At 48.8% G+C, this 19,756-nt stretch overlaps 1 protein-coding gene across 1 annotated transcript in view; it reads right to left on the bottom strand.

Annotated features, from left to right (window-relative positions):
• Positions 1-19,756, bottom strand: part of CACNA2D4 (calcium voltage-gated channel auxiliary subunit alpha2delta 4) — a 114,358-nt gene that overhangs the window by 1,150 nt on the left and 93,452 nt on the right. Inside the window, exons 27-37 of the mRNA XM_052667894.1 lie at positions 17,980-18,041; positions 15,649-15,693; positions 14,668-14,730; positions 12,486-12,556; positions 11,557-11,632; positions 9,782-9,834; positions 8,744-8,799; positions 7,375-7,395; positions 3,271-3,388; positions 853-965; positions 371-453 (exon numbers count right to left, since the gene is read on the bottom strand). Of these exons, the coding sequence (XP_052523854.1) occupies positions 371-453; positions 853-965; positions 3,271-3,388; positions 7,375-7,395; positions 8,744-8,799; positions 9,782-9,834; positions 11,557-11,632; positions 12,486-12,556; positions 14,668-14,730; positions 15,649-15,693; positions 17,980-18,041 (761 nt within the window). The remainder of the gene's footprint in view (positions 1-370; positions 454-852; positions 966-3,270; positions 3,389-7,374; positions 7,396-8,743; positions 8,800-9,781; positions 9,835-11,556; positions 11,633-12,485; positions 12,557-14,667; positions 14,731-15,648; positions 15,694-17,979; positions 18,042-19,756) is intronic.

Below are 19,756 nucleotides of genomic sequence, written 5' to 3'. Positions count from 1 at the left end.
AGTGGCATCCTGGCTTGTATCAGAAACAGTGCAGCCCGCAGGAGCAGGGAGGTGATCATCCCTCTGCACTCAGCACTGGTGGGGCTGCACCTCAACTGCATCCCCATCCCCATCCTAAGGCAAGATCTGCCTGGCAGAGCCCTGTGGCTCCCAGGGCACACCGCCATCCCGCGTGTCACCAGGATGTCCCCACAGGGTCGGCTGAACTGTGTTCAGTTCTAGCCCCTCAGTGCAAGGAGGACATTGAGGCCCTGGAGTGTGCTCAGAGAAGGGCAATGGAGCCGTGAGGGGTCTGGAGCAGAAGTGTTATGATGAGGCTGAGGGAGCTGGGGTTGTTCAGTCACACCTCGGGGTACACCCACAGCCATACCTCGGGGTGAAACGCATGGCACGTGTCTGGTCGCCGCCTCAGCTTCTGGGAGCGCATGCGGTCACACTTCACCGATGCATTGTGTGCAGGGCTGTTAAGGACACGGGCATTGAGACGAGGCGCAATTGCAGCACACAACAACGGGGTGCAAACCTATGGGTGCTTCTGCATGGCCTTGGGTCCGAGCAGGGTAGGTCGGGGAAGGGCAACAGCCTCCCAGCTGCATGTTGCAAGGGTGTGGGCTGGGAGGCCTCCAGGAGCCAGAAGAAGACGAGGAATGACCAATGGCTGGGAATGGCAGAAATGTATGCAGGAGGCCCAGCAGCAGCGCTGCTTTCTCCACCACACTGTTCCGTTTCCCTGCCTCCTGCTATCCCACAGGCAGGCTGTGCACTCCACAGTTTTCCCCATAGGAACTGCCAGGGGAGCAGGTTTTCCACCCTCACCAGCCCTGAGCCCAAAAGCACACAGCAGAAGGATATATTTGACTTCTTTCGCATCCAGCAGGACAGGTGGGAAGATGCTGCAGTCGCAGGTGGCATCTGTCACAAGAAGCAGCAGGTTGCTGCTGGCAATCTGCTGGGCCACAAACATTCTGCGAAGAAAAGAGAGAGATGGAGAAATGGCAGCCAGACTCTGCATGGCACCACCACTGCCTGGTGCAAACAAACCCGAAGGAAAGCAAGCAGCTCTGGAAAGGGAAGCAGCAGAAGGCGGGGAAGGAGTGAGGAGTACACCTCGCTACGGAGAAGTGCCCAGCCAGCTTAGAAGCACAGCTCCACAGGGCGCAAAAGCCAAAATCAGAAGCAGAACCCAAATGACCAAAAACCAACTCCGAGCAGAGCCACTCCTCAGGCACATGGAGGCAGCATGAAACTGGGCAGCGTAGCTCAGAGGAGCACAGCTGGAAGGCCCAGCTTCATCAGGAGGTGGCTGGCACTCAGCCGATCTGTATTTGTGCCCAAACAACAAGAGGGACTGTGTGCTCTGTGGTCCTCAAGGGGCAGAGTTCTGAACATCACATTACTTGAGTGAGCCTTGAAGAATCCCAGTAACATCGTGAGTGCTTCATCTTCTTGCAGCTTTGAGTCTGTCTGTCCCTTCCCTTCCCTGAGGGATGAGCAGAAAGGTCCAGGGGTGAGCATGGGCACATGCAAATAAGGATGAGCCCAAATGCAAGTCTTTGCGTGACAACACCCACGTGAGGACCTGCATGAGGGAGTGTAGGCTGTGCAGGAGCTGGAGGGCTGATGTGGGCAGGGCATGCACGTGTGTGTGTGACTGTGCATGAGTGTGCACACACGTGCACGTACCTGGGCAGCTCAGAAATGGCTCTGCACACAGGAGACTGTGTGTATCTGTGGCTTCATAGTGCCACCTCACCAGCTTGCATCACCTCCCACCCCATGCCTTGTCTGTGCCACTTCTGTTCCTCCTCTTGGCTGAGGCAGAGGGCTTCTGGGTCGGGCTGTGGGCATACAAGTTTGTGAGGATGCCCTGATAGACTCAACTGCTCTGAAGAACCAATTTCCCTGACAGCTCACTGCCCATTGTCTGCTTCTTGCCTTCAGGGAACTTCATATTTGTTTCTAGAGGTGCTGAATGTCACACGCTGCCACTTGCTGAGGCTGTTTCATTCTTTCCTGAGTGATGACTGCTCCAGGAGGTCGGACAGGCAGATTTTAACCCTGCCATCACAATGGAGGTGCCCAGAACGAAGCAGTGCCCAGCTTCTCCCTGCACTGGGAACCATCTGGAATTTCTAAAAGGCACTGGGAAGGCCTGTGTGTCTGAGCAGGTCATCAGCTAACACTCCACAGAGCCCACGCTGGGGCTCTCATTCCCCTTGAACATCTGCATGAAAGGTGCAAGAGGTACACCCAGCTCCAGGGCTATGACCCCAGCCCACACCTACAGGAACAGAGCAGAGCCTGGCTTGCTGCTGCAGTGCTGAGCATCAGGCAAGGCATGCTGCATCCCCATGGGGCAAGGTGCTGGTCTGTGCCTTACAGAACTCCCCCTACAACCTTTGTCAGCAAATCCATGCTCTGAGCTCAGGCAATGCGTGGCACAGCCTGTTCTTCATCAAGCCGTGCTGACTAGCACAGGCTGTTTTCCTGACCTTTAATTCTTTCCTGCAGCTAGTCCAAGACTGAAGCCAGACCAGGTAGGGCTTTGCTTTGCTTTACGAGGGATTCCAGTCAGATCTCTTTGGCCTCTGTGGGTCTGTGCAACAGCACATTAGGAAAAGCCAGGCCAGTGGAAATTCATCCTCTCTTCACCTTTCTACATGTGAGTGCTGAGGGTGCCATGTGACTGCTGAAAATGGCTCTTCTCACAATGCCTTTCTGTTATTTTTGACTGCTCATTCGCTTAAAATGAAAACAGAAATTAAAATGTGTACCCGTGTTTTGCTTTCTTTTGGTTTAACACTTCTTTTTTTCTCCTAATCCCTCCTTTTTTTTTTTTTTTTTTGGTAGAAAAACAGAAAAAAGGGAGAATGAAAAGCAGAAAGGAAAGCTGAAAGCATTGCAAAAAGGAAAATTTTAAGGAGAAAACATTTGCCAGAAACGTGAAAAAACAGAGGGTTCCTTTCTAAAATTTGCAGAATGGAAAGAGACCTTTTTTTTTTTTTTTGCATGCTCTCTCCCTCCTCCTCCTGACACCTCTGCTTATTAACAATGGCTCTGATTCTTCTCTTTATCAAGAAGTTGCAGCGGGGCCATTCCCCTCTCTGGGGACGCGCTCGCTGCACGCACAGCATGGACATGTGCTGGGCACGGTGGCGAGTGGCTCTTCTCAGGTTGTCACCATTCCCACTGCCACCAGGCTCCAGTGCTGGCACTGCTTGGGCACGGGTGCTGTGATTCCCGCTACGAAAGGACAGCTGTAGCTCTTACTTTTGGCAGTCCCCGCACTCGATCAGCCCGTTGGTTTCCTTGATGGTCGGCTCGTACACGAACACGGGGTACTCTGTGTCGCAGGGCTGCAGTGTGTCGTGCTTCTTGTGCCTGTGGGCTGCGTGGGGAGGAGGGAGAGAACAGGCAACGTCAGAGGAACACAAAGGAGAGGTCTGCACTGTGATATGAGGCGCAGTGCGCACGGTGGGGATGGGCTGGTGGTTGGACTGGATGATCTTCGCGGTCTCTTATAACCTGAATGATTCCATAAACTAGGGCTCCATCAAGGCCTGTCCCGCTCTGCCCATAGCCTACCCGAGGAGCAGCAGCTGAGCACTGCAGCCATCCCGGCTCCCACTAGGTGGTGCGGGAAAACCAGCGTGTGCAGGGCTGCTCTACGGCTCACACCGGCTGGCCCTGCGCAGAGCAGGGCGAGAGGCTACAGTGCTGCCAGCCTGCTGTCCTCACCGAGGCCTCGTGTCCTGCCTGGTCCCGGGCACGCAGTGTTATACAAAGGGCTCCGAGCATACAACAAAGATTTAAATGCTTCCCTGCGACACAGATCCCCCACAGCTGCACCTTGTGCTCTTCACCTGAGCTCTCACCTCCCACCGAAATCCTTCCAGGCTATGGGAACGCCTCTCAGTAGCATGTTTGGGTTTCTCTTTTTCTACAGATCCAGAAGCAGACAGGACTTGAATTCAGCATCAGTATTCAGCACTCTTGATAATATCTCCATTTGTGCTTTGATGACAAAAGCTACTAGCACTTTCCAGCACAGAGCAGCTACAGAGCAGGTGACCATAAACTAGCCAGCGAAATCCCTGAAGGACTAACAGAGAGGGAAGAATGGAGCAGGAACCCTTTCCTTCAGACTTCATTTGCCATACTAGTGGCTTGCAAAATATCTAATTCCGTAACCTGTGGCCAGACTATCACTGGGAACGTATGTGCCAAGACCCCACATCTGTGACAGCTTCCCCTGCACAGCCTGTTCCATGCCCATCTCCCTCTGGCGAAGAATGTGTCCCCAAGCTGCTCCTCACACACCTTGCCCTGCACACCCCTCATCATCTTCACAGCCCTCCTCCGGATGCTCTCATAGTTTTATGTCCTTCTTATGCTGTGGCACCGAAACCTGCACACAGAGCTTGAAGTGAAGCCACATGCACAGAGCAGAATGGGACAGCCCCTTCCCTTGCCTGGCTGCAGTACTGGCCCTGATGCACCCCAGGACATGGTTGGCCCTTTGGGCTGCCAGGGCACACTGCTGACTTGTGTTTAACTTGCCATCAATCAGAACCCCCAATTCCTTTTCGCAGGGCAGCTCTCCTACCTCTTGTCCCCCACTCTGTACATATATCCAGGGGCTGATTCCAGTACTTGATCTCTTTAAACTTCACACAGTTGGTAATTTCCCAGCCCTTTAATTTGTCAGGATCTCTCTGCAAGTCCTCTCTGCCCTCGAGGGAGTCAACAGCTCCTCTGTATTAGAGTTGTCTGCAAACTTACTTAGTATACCTTAAAGTCCTGCATCCACGTAATTTATGGAAACATTAAAGAGAATTGGCCTGACCCCTCAGCCCCTCAGGTGTTGCACAACTGCCTGCAAGAATTTATCATGCTGCTCATGTCATGGTCCTGACAAAACAGAGATTTTATCCAGGTCCTCATTTTTCCTATATCCCCAGCAGAGCAATTCATTCTCCATTAGCTTCAGCTTGTTGGTGCAGTGTCGTTGAAGTGGATGGAGTTAAAGCAACACAAAAACAGTGGTGTGAAGGATGGAGCACAGGTAGGGGGTTAATCAGACCCAGGCTTACAAAATACAGGATAGAAGTAGTGATGAATAATCAGGGTTGTTGTGCTGGAGTTGGTGGGTTTGGAGAACAGGGCCTTACTAGGAAAGGCAGCTAAACCCACACCAAGAACATACCTGGAGCCTCAGCCAGCCCAGCACTGCTTACAGGCACACGTCTACCCAAGCTCTGATGCAGCTCCCAAACCAGACCAGAGGTAAGTGATGGAAAGTACTGCAGGACTGGCCCCTGCAAGAGCAATTCAGCCCTGGCAGTATGGGCTGGTTGCTAACATTTCTGCCCACAACCTTTCATGGGCATCCACAGTTGCCTTGCTCTGGGTTAACCTTGTCACATGCACTAAGATGTACTTTAAAGCTCCTACACAGGCTGTCTTAGATCAGCCTTGTGGCACGGGCTAAATGAAAACAAGCAACTTTACAATCTCTGACTTCTGAACCAAGACAAGACCTGAGACAGAGATTATGCTTAAGCCTACTGCCACTTAATTTGCCTGGAAGCAATGCAGCTGCAGCAGTGTTCTGAATCTCAGAGGGCCCAGCAGCATGTGCAGCATCAGCAGCACGCTGGGACTGAGCCTCGGCGTGCACACACTGAACATCAAAACGCTATCAGCAGCTCTGAGAGCCTGGCGGTCAGGGCTTAGTAAACAGTTGGAGGAGCTGATAACAAATTGCAAACTTTATAGCAAAGCGTGAGTTAATTCCTGGCTGTCATTGCTGCCATCTGCACTTCCAGAAAGACTTTGTCAGGCAGTTGGCAACCAATCCTTCTGAATAGCAAAGGCGGCCCTGCTCCTTGCTGTGAACTGTGCAGCCCAGATTGTGAGCCCTTTGCCACCAGCATACGTCACGAATGTCTGCGCCCATGTCAGTGGATTTACTCTGGTACAAATGAGACAAAATCTGCTGCTTAGATACAAATACAAAACACAGAATTTAACTGATGAGCTTGTAAAATATCCTCTGAGTACATTATCTTGCAGTCAGAAAGGAACTTTCCTGAGCTCCAGAATTCTAGAAATATTCTTTCTTAGGCTGCGTGTCTTGGCTGGGAGTATCTCTGGCTTAATTAAAGGCCTTCAAATCTGCACTGTTGTCCATAAAAGCAGAAGCCCTTACTGACACAGAGGGGAGGGAGATGCTGAGAGCAATGAGAAATCTGTGGAAGCAAAAATGTCTTTTCACCATCTCTGGGAAGCGGATTTGCACAAGGAGTGCAGTCTGAATCAATCATGCCCATATTCCAGTGGCAAGCCTTGCCCTCCCAGAAAGCACAAGAATTTGGGAAGCAGAAATAGGATCAGTGCACACTGAGCAGGGATGTGCATTATTAGATCCCCTAACATTAATTCCTCCGTACGTATCCCCAAATTCACGTGTACTCAGTTTCTCTCCCACAAAATGTCTCCTTCTCTACATACGCTTTGCATTCACCAGCTTTGGCAGGCAGTCAAGAAAATGTTAACATCCCTGGCAAAAATCTTCAGCCTGTTCCTAACAACATGTGCAACCCATTCCTTCCAGCTCCAGTGGTTTCCTTTCACCCTGCCACTCCCTCCCCCGTGCACGGACCCTCAGTTTTTCATCAGCCACACTCCCCTGCTCTTCCTTTTCTTCACGCATGAGGCGCATTCCAACTGTCTCTATTTCTCTATCTCTGTCTCACACATACGTCTTGCAGGGCAGAGCGCAAACCGGCAAACATGAGCCAGGTATGGAAGCAGTGAGATACAAACACAGCCACAGTCTGGACTCTGTCTGGAGGGATTTCCAGCTTTCCTGCAGGAGTGGATTTATGAGCTAGAGCATATACTTATCAGTTAAACTGCTTGAATGTAATTCTGCATTACCCTGGGGCTGGGCTGTTATTCATCAGAAGGAGCTAAACCGTGGGGTGTGGAAAAGGAGACTTAAATGCTTCTTAATATCTGAAGACTATGGGACCCACACAAGGCATTGATTTTGGTGTAACACCTGAAAAGACAGGGGCTGCTGGGAGACATAGTGAGGGACAAACCACATCACAGCAGCTAAGGGCCCATCTGTTCTACAGTCATTGTGTGATGGTTTCATTTGTGCCTGCAGTTACTGAGCAGGCTGGTGTGTCCCTTCCCAGCTCAGCCAGCTAAACAAGGAGTGCAGGGAAACAGCCAGGCACTGCCACACCACCGTGACATCCTTCTGCAAATTCCCTGTTGTCCAAAAAAGGGAAAATTGTCATTTCTAGCCTGGGATTTCTAGCTAGATCCTCCTCTTTTTTGCTACTCACTGGTTCTACTTACAGTGATGGAAGACAGCCTTGGCTGGAAGAGTGGCATGCACACAAACAGTGAAGATGGAGCCATGAGACAGGTTCACGTGATGGCAGCACAATGGAGATGAGTTTGCACATAGCAGGCATGGAGATGATATAGGAGAGTTGAAGAAAGCACAAAATGAAATGGTGATGAGTAGTGCAGCAGCAAGAACCTTCTCCCTTCCCCCTCAGACATCCTCAAACAAAAATTAAACAAAGTTGCAGCCATTTACCATTCATAACGTCACTATAAGAAATCTTGTACTTGCTCATCTGACTCTTTCCCACTGATTTCTGCAGGAGGACACTCCATGCAAGTTAAACAGCATCCATCAGCGCCTCACAGAGGAAAACTGTAACTTCTACTGCTGTGTCTGGAGATCCCCTTTGGAAGAGGTAAGTGGGACTGACAGCACCCAGATGCTGGGCTGGTTCTCTGACTAGAAGGGCAATTTGCTCTCTGAAAATGAATGTTACCTTGTTAAGACCAGGAAAGTCCCACAGCTTGCAGGGAATGTTCCTCTGTCATCACCCAAAGCACCACTAGTGCTGACAGTCTGTAAGGAAGCAGTGATGGCATCTACACTGCTACATACAGGAGTGTAGATCTTGCCTGTCCTTTAGGGCTACCTTGGGGCCACTGACATTCCCTGCCTGCAGGGATGGGATGACAGAGGCTTCCAGAACACTCTGAGCAGGCAGCACAGTAGCTACAGGGCAAGTCAGTGGATCTCAACCTAGACCCCTAACCCACACCTCTCTGCTTCCTCTGCTGCACACAGCTGCTGTGTGGTGCCAGGTGCCACCAGCTTCTAAAGCCAGTGGGAAAGCAAAGACCCTCACTGCATTGTTTGATCCACGCAGGATGACTCAACAGAGAATCCCACAGCATGGTTGAATCAAAGGATGCAAAGAAGCTTGTTCTTGGTTGAATCTTACAGGCTTTCCTGCTAGTTCCGCAGAGCCCGCTGATGCGGCATCACTGTGTCCCATCCTGTGAGCCATCACTATGAAAGACAGGAAACCCTTCCAACTGGAGGACTTTTTGGCCGATAGACATGCATGCAGGGTGGGGTGCTTGGAAGGAAAAGCCTCCCTTTCTCTTTGCAAAAACACTGAGGAAAGAAATCTGTGAGCTGCACAGACTTTTCCTTGAGCTTGGGCAGGCTGAGATGGGGGTGGGAGGGAAACAGGGTAGTGCTGAGACCTAGAAGCTGGCTTCCAGTGTCTGCAAAGGGAAATGTGATGGGATGGTGTGTTCTTCCATGAGGCTTGGCTTCTCCATACAGCTACTGCTGCCACCAGCAGTGGTGACACTCATTTGCTATGGGGTGGCTGGACTGCCACATACTCACCGTCTGCCACATTGTCAGAGTGCCAGAAGCTACTCATGTTAAACTCCAACAGGAAGCTGTCAAAAGAGCAAGAACAGGGGATGCTTTTTCAGCAGCCTGGAAAGATGTAAGGGTCAGTCATCAAGGATGTCATCAAGGATGCAAGAGATGGCCCAATGTGCACCACCTCTAACAAGTGTACTGCAAGTTTCCTGGCAGTGCAAGTCTGAATTTTTTAATTTGTTTGTCTGTTTGTTAGGTTTATTTATTTGTTTATTTATGGTGTGTAGATCTGTATTGTGGGATCTATACGGTGGAATAACTGAGTGGGCTTTCCCTGAAGGATATACTGTTCAGGGACCTACTGGTGAAGGGCTGAAAGTGGCAGCCCCAGAGGGGCACAGGTGGCTTGTGGGGAGCCAGCACTGTGGTGACACAGACTTTAGCCACAAGCCATGTTGAACTGTGCTGTACCAACAGGCTCAAGGCCCAGCACCTGGATCATTGCTGCCTCTAGAGTTGGGATGTTCACAATCATTGTTTCAGCCTGGGCCCAGAAAGCTGAGCAGCTCTGGTCTTAATCTGAGCTTGATCCTGATTTGAGCTTTAATTTTTATTCCTTCTGTGGTGTGAAGTATGCCTGATTCAGAGCTTGACACAAGACCCCTCTCTTCTCCCTCACCTGCCACTCATATGGGAGCTTCCTGCTTCCTTCTGGCCTCCCTCACCCCGTAGGGGAATCACTTATCATAGGAGAGTGAGACAGGGAGGAGGACTTAGCATCAAGGACCTGCAGGGCCTCCAGAGACCCAAGTCCTATTTCTGACTTTGCCGCTTTGTACTGAGTGACTTCAGGTAAATCCCAGACCTGCTCAGGGCCTCTGCCTCTGTGAAATGGGAATTAGTAATAGCTTTCTGCCTCCCGGGAGCAATGCACCAGGCTGAATGTCACAAAAAGGCTGACAGCAATGTCCTATGCATAGCCTCTGCTCACAGTCCTCTCAGCTCTCACCCCAGCTAGTCTGAGCCTCCCAAATACCCGCATCTTTTTGTACTCACATGAGGAAATCACTTATCAGCCATTTCAGTGCAGCTAGAAAGGCATAAATTGGCTAGAGAACAAAAGAAGAAATGAGACACACTATAAGGACCTGGTCAGAGAGTATACAGTTGTTATGCAGGACCCCATGTTTCAGATCAATTCCCTCCATTGCTCAGAGCTCCTGAAGGTTGGAAATTCAAGGTCTGGGCATCACTGGAAAACACTCAAATACATCAGAAGCAGCAACTGCCTTGCTGCTAATAATATCTTCTCACCCCTCCCAGTCAGGGTCAGGGAGTTTATCAGAGATGTGTGAAGGACTTTGAAGATGTAATTGCTTGATGATTTCTCTCCAGTATGGATGACCTTGAAAGCTCAGAGCAGGAGAGAAATATAGCTAAATGGGGCACCACCATTCTAGGAAGCTTTTATATTCCAATTGCAAGTGGTGTTTCTGGGACAAGCTACAGCATTGTCCAGGAGTTGGTGTTATCTGCTATTGATTAAGTTTAACTGTGATTTCATGCAGCCTTTCCTCAAGATGGCATGACTTGTACTGTCTTCCATCTGTTCTGCTATGAACTGAAAATCCAGCATCATCCCAGGGCCAATTATTCTGCAGAGGATCCTGCTGGTTCTTCACTTCGGGGTAAGTAACCATATTTAAGCTTCATTTCTCCCTCTTCAACTTACACTCATGTCCTGGAACCCAAAACATGCAGCAGTCATTGGACACGAGAGAATGTTTAATTACTGCTAATTGGCTTATCTTCAAGCAAGATATGTCAGCAAGTAGTAAAATGATTGGAGATTTGACTGATTTTTTTCCTTCGAACTATATATATATCTATAAATGGACTTTTCTTTCTTCCTTTCTGAGGATTTTGCTACTGGGACAAAAGGAGAGATGGAATTTGGAGGTTGATTCTTTTGTTCTCTTCTCAATTCACCTACTTTTGGCAGCTGATGTATTTTGACATTTTTTTCAATTCTCAATCAAGCAAATATTTTCAGTACAATCACAATATTTTATCTATCCAGTTTCAGTTTAGCTATTAAAATGAATACTTTGTTGAAAACTATTTTACTAGAAAAAAAAATGACAATTTTATGCCATTAGGTGTACTTCCAGCATACCACACTTTCAATAGTCAAATCATCATATCAATAATAAGTACATCTCTGTTTAGGGTTACTTTAGCTAATTCGAATTGGATTGAGTATTGATTAACGCTTAGTTCTGCCTGGTCAAGGCTGCTAGAAAGGTAGAGAGGAATTATGTTATCTGTTGTATCAGATTAAAGAGAGGTTGCAACCTCTGATAGTTTATTCTCTGGGCTGTCAGCTCTTCTCAGCAGCTTTGACCCTTCTTTCTGTTACTCCCAGCCCACTCACGCTTCACCTGAAAGGCTGACAACTTCGCCTCTCTGATGCTCTGTTCACTGTCAGGGCAACTCTCCCTTTGGGACTGCTGAATGAAAACACGTCCTGTGAAAGCATTTCCGTTCATTTCAGCTGCAAGCTGGTATAGTCTGGTTCCTGCCCCCTCCCTGTTTCTTCCAATCGTCAGTAGGGTCCTACATGCCAATAGTCAAATTAGAAACCACTGTCAATGGCCATTACTGCCTCAGAAACTTGTCTCAGATGAGTCTAGATCTTCCCAGCACTTGGAAGCAAACGGCCCTTAAGCTCTTTGGGCAATGTGCTACACTACATGTGCTACACCACTTTGTCAGAGATGCCCAAGGAAAAAGCCTCCACAGACAATCCCTGTGTGCAGTGGGATACGTACACTGAGCAGCGGCCGGGCACCACTGTGGTGGTGGTAGGGCACCTTGCACATTGCTTGGTAGTCATACATTGTCACCCTGCAATTAAAACAAAATAAGCAGGCAGTGAAGAGCAAGCAACACAACCGACTATGGGCCACTCATGGCAGCCTATGCTACTTTATCCTACCTGGGTCCCATTCTACAAAAAAGTTTCTGTGTGGACAAATTAAAGCAGTGGCCTGCTTAAATATGTCTTTGCTGTTAGGTCAGTGCTGGACTTTGAAAAAGGAGAAATATGGGACTTGGATTAATGTAACTGGGTCAGTATGGGAGGCAATGCATCCCTAATTACAGGTGATGAGTAAAGCAGAATCTGAAGCTGGAGAATTATAATTGTGTATTCCGTAAGTTCCCCTAGTTCCTGCTTTCATGTCGCTGAATATCTGAGTTTTCTTTTGAAATGTGCTGGGAGAATGGAGAGAAGTGGTCAGAGAGATTTTATAAAAGATTTTATAAGGGAAGGAATGTTCTCAGACAAATGCAGTGCCGCCTCTGAGACCCCTCATTCCATCTCTCATGGAAAGGCCTTCCAAGTGGTGGGAGAAAATGAAGTGCTTTCACCTCAAATGCCAGGGTGCATTTCCATAGTACTGTGTCCTGAAAAAGGCAGAGAGCAGCTGTTCTCTGGCAACACTAAGACTGGTGTTGTACATCTCAGTGCGTCAAGCCGTAGGAGGAACAGAGAGGAGGAGAAACATGCTGTGGGGTGACAATGGCAGAGCCTGTCAGGGGAGGATGTGGGCAGCTGAAGTTGCTCTGGTAGCAAAGAGCCACAGATGCCTATTCAGGCATCCTGCACTGCTGAGTAGGACTGCTTGCTGAGCCTAACGTGCTCTGCCCCACACATCAGCTGAGTAAGGATGAGCATGAAGCAGGGATCCCCGCTTACCGTCTGAACATGCCCATGTTCAGTAGCTGGGTCATTACTGAGCCATCCACTGCGCCAAGGAATTTTCCAATCTGCAAGCACAAGAAAGGGGAAAAAATGGCATAAGCTATCAAGAGTAAAATTTCCATGTCTAGAGTAAAATTTCTTTCCTGCTCCAGCTAACCTAGACTGCCTGGAGGTGCACAACACACCACACATGCCTGTAAGAAGGCAGTGCTGAGCTTTGACCTTCAGCTGGTGAGGACTTCCCCTACCACCAGCCCAGTTAACAGTCCCCAGATCCCACTGGCATGCCTGGATTAAATGTGGACTTTGTGGTCTTCTGGTCCCATTTATGTTTTGATGTCAACGACCTCAAATATCTCAACCTCAGACCTGAGAACTGCTGCTCTAGAGATTTCACATAAAGAACAATTCTGGCTTTCTTGATTACTAAATCATGACAAATCCATTCAAAAATTGCTCAGAATCTGCCAAGTCCACTGCTTTGTTTGCAAGTAAGAAAATAAAATACTCATAATGATACTGAAAAAATGTGCTGTCCTTTGTCTCTTCCTGACTCATGGAGTTTGACATAACAAGTAGCTCCCATCTACAATGGAGCCATCCCTGCAGTTTGGGGGGACATCTTACTTTTCCTCTTACTTTTCTTTGATAGGCCCCTAGTTATTTAGAAAGCGCTAGCAGATGACAGATTACTCCATTTTTTTGAGCTGGGCATTTCCAAAAACAAACAAGCAAATCTTAAATAGATTCCGTTTATAAATTTACCTAAGATCATATGGTAATCATCTACATGGTTATGGGAAGATACTATCTTCCCAACAAGCTTTAAAAGATGTTTCACTATACAAGTAAGTATGTAACATCAACTCCCCTTTGAGCACTTGGATTTTAATCATCCCTGATGTCGAAGGTGTCTGAGCATGAAATAGCTTTTCTCACTCCTTGCTGTGACAAGGGCAGAGGGCCGCTGCAGGACCACAGATGGGGCTCCCCTAAGAATCCCTCTGCCATGTTTGTCCTTATTCCCGGCTCTGGGTTTCCACATGTCCTGGCGATTTCAGAGGTTCACAGCACAAAATGTCACCTCTGGTACCTTTTTTTTTCTGTGATCTGGCTGTTGATAAGCTTCAGGCAGTGGTTACAGGGGCCCAAAGGATCTCCACAGGGCAGGGCGTGGGATGGGACAGAGGGGCTGCAGAGCACCAAGTGAGCATCATTCAACTAGCAAGGCTAAGAAGCACAGATACTGATTTAATGCTACTGCTGTCTTGAATTCTCTTTGGGGTTTAAGAGTGTGGATGCACATGGTTATGCTGGGAAACAAGCACAGTAACTGGAACAAGCAGTATTTTCTTTATTGTTCAAGTTTTCTTTGTTTTATTTTTGGCAAAACAAGTTGTTGAACAGGGACCTTTACTGAAATAGTCACTGTGCCAGGTAGGTCACTGTCCTGACAGAAAAGAGTCTGGTTTTTCTTTGCAGTGTGCCCTCTTTATATCTTTATATCTGTCTGTATCACCCCCTGGTGATGCAGTGGTGCAGATTCACTTTGTTTTGTGAGTCCCAGCAGCCCTCATTTTGGCTTCTTTGAAATTATTGTGTATTGTCTGCTGGATTCACAATCTCACTTTTTTCTTTTGCCAGCCTATTACGAGCATGGTAACCAAGATGACTCCAGATGGAAAATTATGGGACACACAAATTTTTATTACCAAAATCCTGTTTTATTCCTCCTTTTTCTTTTCTGTCCCAGCTGCTTTGAGATGAATGACACTACCTTGTGCTCCACTTTCAAACTACAACTTCTTGAACAGCCTCTTATGAGATACTCTGCTACAGGCTTTGTGAGAAACTGAAATACAGTCTGCCATTCATCCTCCCCTACTACTGTTTTGCCAACACTTGCAAAGAACTATAGCTGCTAAGACATATTTTCTTCTATCATAGACGTATTGCTTGTCCCAGTCACATCCACAGGAGAAAAGGAAACAAAAGGATGACATGACCGGTTCCTTCCTTATCATCACAAACTCCTGCCTTACCTGGGATGTGTTGTCCCTTCACCACACAGCCAAGTGTCACCACAACCTGGCCACCCTCGTAGCCCTTGTTGGGCTTCACTGGTGTTCAGTGAGCACACCATGCACACTCCCCTCCTTCTCTTATGTACTCTTACCTCTGGAGGTCTTTTGGAAACAAGGATAAAGCCATTATTATCAATGAGGAAGCAATTCAGAACCTGCGGAGATGAAAGAGAAATGACATCAGAGACAGTGCTGTGCTGGCTTCCACAGAGTGAAGTGTGTGGGCTCAGCCCCAACACTGCCATGCCTTGCCCCATCACACAGCTAACACAGGCTTTGGAGCACTGACTTCCCTCTGCTTCCCCATTTTGAGGTATTCAGCTTGTGGCAGAGATGCTGTCATGCTATGGCTGTATGTAGGGCTAACACAGTTTGAACCACTCTTAAAGAGATGATACATCCTGTAGGCATTGACAGGATATCTGGAGGGTATTATCCCTCTTCTACTGTTTTCCATCTCCATAATTCATATTTTATAACCACTTGTTAAATAACCCTCTCCTCACCACTTAGTACCTGTGCTGCTTTTATCATTTTTACTTTGCAAAGTAGGAAATGGAGGCACTGGGCTCCAAAAATCATAGTCCTAGATGAACATGGGAAGATAACAGGTGATTCCACTCTCCTGGGCACAATATCATGTCCTCAGTATGCTGAGACATGCAAAGCAGTGGCATAAATGCAAAGAGGACAGTCCAGCACATACTGTCATACTGCTAGCCTCTCTCTCTGGCAGGCTGGTGACACTGGTGGGACTGCCTTAGAAGAGATGGACGGCTGGAGACCAGGTGTCCCTGGTGGGCTCAGCTGGCATAGAATCATAGCATGGCCTAGCTTGGAATGGATCTTAAAGATCATCTGGTTCCAATCCCTTGCTGTGGGCAGGGCTGACATCTCAGTTGATGTCACTACTAGGAGAACATCTAAGTCAAGGGAATATCTAAGCTGTCCTAGCCTAGCTATGCAACCTCTTGTGAGATGGCAGGCAGCACCTGATGTCTGGAGAGATAGAGGCCTCCATGACCATCAGTAGTTCCCATTGCAGATACAGAGAGGAAATCTGGGCAACTTACATCGTCCTGACAGCTGAGTGGACAGGCACCATCGAAGGCACTGCACTGGAAAGAAAAAGCAGGAATTACATCAAGACATGATCTCATCTTCCAGACTCCCCCTTGGGACTGCACAGGGTCTCCACACCAGCATCTCATGAAGCTCTGCAGGTCAGCTGGCATTTGGAACAAGATAAGAAGCACCCTGAGGACGGTCAGTCAATGGCCATGTGCAGTCCTTGTGCTGTGCCTCCCCATTGAGCAATGTCCCCTTAGCTGCCCCAGCATGCTCTCAGCAGAACTCTGTGCCCAGAGCAGAGCCAGGGCTGGTAAGGGAAGGGGCAGCAGCCAGCTCTGCTGTGCTAGCAGAGGCTGCTGTGTGCTGGCAAGGAAACAGCACGTATTTCAGCATCTGCTGGGAAATACATGGCATGGTATTTTAGATCGGGATTATTCTCAGACGGGGTTTTTTGTTGTTGTTGTTGTTACTGCTGTTGGTTTCTTTATTCTCAGGACAGCTAATGATAAAATAGGATGTGAATGGTGGTTGTGTAGCCCCGGGCACCATCCATTTGTTTCATTTAGGATTTCTGTGTACTGGATTTGACATGTGTTTCACAACACTGAACCGGGTGGGGACACGAGGGGTTAAGTGGCGAGTAACAAAGCCCTTCAGGTGCTTATTGATTCTGTAATTGTTCGGAGTTGGTGGTGGCTGCCCATGTCTGTCTCTTTGTGTTATTTTTCACGCTATTTGTGCTAGCAACTGAGAAAGGGAAGCTGACACGGCATTGCCATTTCTGTACATGGGGTCCCCTTCCTGCCAGAGGTCTTCCAGGGCCAGGGGAGGATGCTGACGTGTTGCAGCCTGCCTGCTCCCCCCTCCCCCACTGCCCTTTCTCTCTGCAAAGCCCTTATTATGCAGAAGCCCCAGCCTCTTTCTGGATGATTCTCAATACCAAGAAGCAAATTTCAAAGTACAACAAAGCCATTACTCCAAGGTAGGGTTTGTTTCTCATCCTGAGTTTAGAACAAACTCTATTTCCAGGTTTCCATCCCTCTGCTCAGTTTCGAGGGAGGGCCAGTGATTGTCACATTGTTTGCACTACAGCTCCAAGCAGCTCACGGAGGCTGTGGGGAAGGTGGCTTCACCCACAGATGCAAGCAAAGCCTCACTGCTGTCTTCACGCAGCACAGCAGAGAAATACAGCCATAAGGAGCCAGCGTGACCACCTGGGGGTCACATATTTGGGACACACAGACTGGGGCCGTCTCCCCAACTGCAGGCCCCAGAAAGTCATGACCCTCAGACCCTCTGCACACCATGACCTTCATGCACTGGCACCCAGTGTACTCAGCAATGCCAGCCAGTGCCTACTTACATCAGTATCGTTGGGCTGGGGGCAGCCGATGCAGCGTGTCCAGGGCAGCAGGAGAGAGAAAACAGAGCTGTTAGTACTGTCCATGTCAGTCTATGGTCACAGGAAGCCTGGCAGGATTTTTCCTACAACCATGTTGTACAGGTGCTTGGAACAGAAGCCTCCTTTCAGCTTCTGTCATAAGCACCCCTATTTTCAAACAGCTGAAATGGGCTTGTGCCCATGTTTGTGTTTGAGCCACATGGGTATGGTCTGCAAGAGATGGGGTGCCTCTGCCTCCTGCTACCCAGCCTCCTGAGTACCCTCCCAGCCCCCTGTTTTCCCAGCCCTCACCTTCTGACTCTTCCCTGCTGACCACCAAGATCATGTCCACTGCATGCTGCTCCAGCCCAGAGTCTGTTGTACCCGCCAGTGGCAAAACCCATGAGGAAAGCCCCCGGTGCTAGTAGGATGGGGTTTCCCCTCTTCTGCCCCTCAGAGGAGGACAGCTTCCTCATGGCACAGCAAGGCTTCAGAATGAGCACAACACTGAAACTTTATCCCTGCAGCAAATCATTTGTATTTTGGCAAGCTCGTAGCATTTTGTTACCATCATCAAGATGATAAAAGAGGACAGAATATTTTTTTTCCCCCACGTTCCTGAAATTTCAGATTTCTGTGAGGTTTCTGAAAGGCAGGATGAGCAGAGACATGTTTCTACAATTAAATGTCATATGCAGCAGAGCTCATGCTGGGCTGTGATGCTGACACCATCATCGTAGTGATTATGGAGCAGACCTGGGGCTCAGGCGGCATTAGTGCTGTCAGAGGATTAGGGAAACGTGTGGCTTCCAACTAATCTACTTTCAAAATCTTTTAATATGAATTTCACTGCAGCCCTTACGAAGATACCACCAATGTGCATGATGCACTGCAGCCCTGGCCCAGCTGACCAAGAGCATTGCGTTGCCTGCATGCTCAGTGATGCTCCTACCTGCTGCATGGCCATCCAGAACTTGCGTTGGAGTAACTCCAGCTTGATTTGCACGCCCACCGCTATGGGAATAGGGGAGGAGGAAAAGAGGAACGTGTGAGAAAGACTAAGTTAGGAGAGGAGTACTAAACAGACTGCAGTTGAGAGTCAAGGCTTTAACAAGGTAGGGCTGAGGAGGACGCTGGCTGCTACACTGAGGCACTGACACCTCCCTCCTGCTGAATACTGCCGACCTACAAACTGAGAACACCACCACTGAAACAACATCCCCCTAAAAAAACAACACAGAGAGAGCCTGTGCGCTTTCATCTCTGCCCTTTGTGGGTTTGTCCAGCCAGAATGGACTGCTCTGATCCTCCCTGTCTCATCTCCTTACAACCCAGTATCAATCAGCAAAAAGTAGGGCAGCGTGAAGAAGGGATGCGAACCTCCCCTTTCTCAGGGGGAAACAACAGTGATTGAAAAGGCTTTTAAGCCACCTCAAAAGCACAAAACCACTAATGCCCCTTGAGGAGAGCGTGTAGGGTAGTACTGCAGTGTTACCCCAGCCCAGCCCAGTGCACACTCCAAGAAGTTTGTGTTTCTTAATGAAGTGCACCCTAATTTCTCAGCTTAATTGCTCTTCTATTCCCAGCACCATGTTCCTGAAGCATGGCACAGCCCCACACTGGAAGAAGCCAGGTAGGGTCTCCCTGACAGAACAACACAGCTGTTCTGATGCTGAGATCTGATGCTCTCATTTGGATGGGTGTGAATTAAAACCAGAGTATCGTGGTGGTAATTTCCATGCAGCACACACAAAGCCTGGTACCAGCAGGGTCACAGCCATATCGTGGCAGCTCTGCCTTCTGTAGCAGTGTCAGAGCCCTTCCTGTCACAGTCCCACTGCTTGCAGAGATTATGGAATCCCATTCATGTGTATGCCCCTTACCCTGCTGCAGAACAGCTCTGACTGCCAGTGACTGGGGGAAAAAAATGATTTTGTACAGCTGCCCTAAGCCCTAAGTCCCGCACTGCACAAACTAGACAAGACACAGCTCTCACTTGAGTTTCCTCATTCTTTTTTATAGCTTCTCAGGAAACAGCTATTCCCCTTATCACAGCAGATCACATCAGTGCCACCAAGCATTATCCAGGCCTTATAGGTTTTATGAGACTGAAAGAGGAGTTGACACCAACACAGCTAACCTTGCATGGCACAGACACACTGAGTGGCTCATGTTTTTGCCGGTGGGAACATCTATCCCCAAAGTGTTCTTCTGAGGGACCTCAGCCCCTAGTTGCCATCCCTGCCTCTGCCCAGCAGGCAGGAGCAGCACATCCAGAGCCTGAGCTGAAGGGTCTGTCCCCTTCTGAATTTGCAGTCAGGTTTGCCTGTCTGCAAAGCACCCATCAAAGGAAGCCATGGCGGAAGGACTGCCCCATGCTCCTGCCTGGTACCACCTCTCCTCATCACCCCGGTGTGGGTAGACAGCTCAGCTGAGAGGGAGAGGACTAGAACAAGACCCTCTTCTCCCACTGAAACATGGCTAAGGGCCCTTTTTGGTCTGGTTGCAGAGTGCATGCTGCAGGAGTGAAAGATCCAAGGCCATGAAATTGTGAATGGCCTTGCGTACTGCTCAGCAACAGCCTTGAAGTCCTTGGAGGGACTGTGGCAAATCATTTTATTCCAACCAATGTACAAATAACCTGGGCGCCTCCAGTTTCCCAGCAATGAAATAAAACCCAGGGACAAGCCATGCTGCATGCTTGCATATCGAACTGGTGCTACATCACG

The sequence above is a fragment of the Tympanuchus pallidicinctus genome, unplaced genomic scaffold, assembly GCF_026119805.1.
Source record: "Tympanuchus pallidicinctus isolate F22 unplaced genomic scaffold, pur_lepc_1.0 scaffold8, whole genome shotgun sequence".
Classification (NCBI taxonomy): domain Eukaryota; kingdom Metazoa; phylum Chordata; class Aves; order Galliformes; family Phasianidae; genus Tympanuchus; species Tympanuchus pallidicinctus.
Note: the sequence above shows the minus strand (reverse complement) of the source record. Positions and strands in the feature narration are given on the sequence as shown.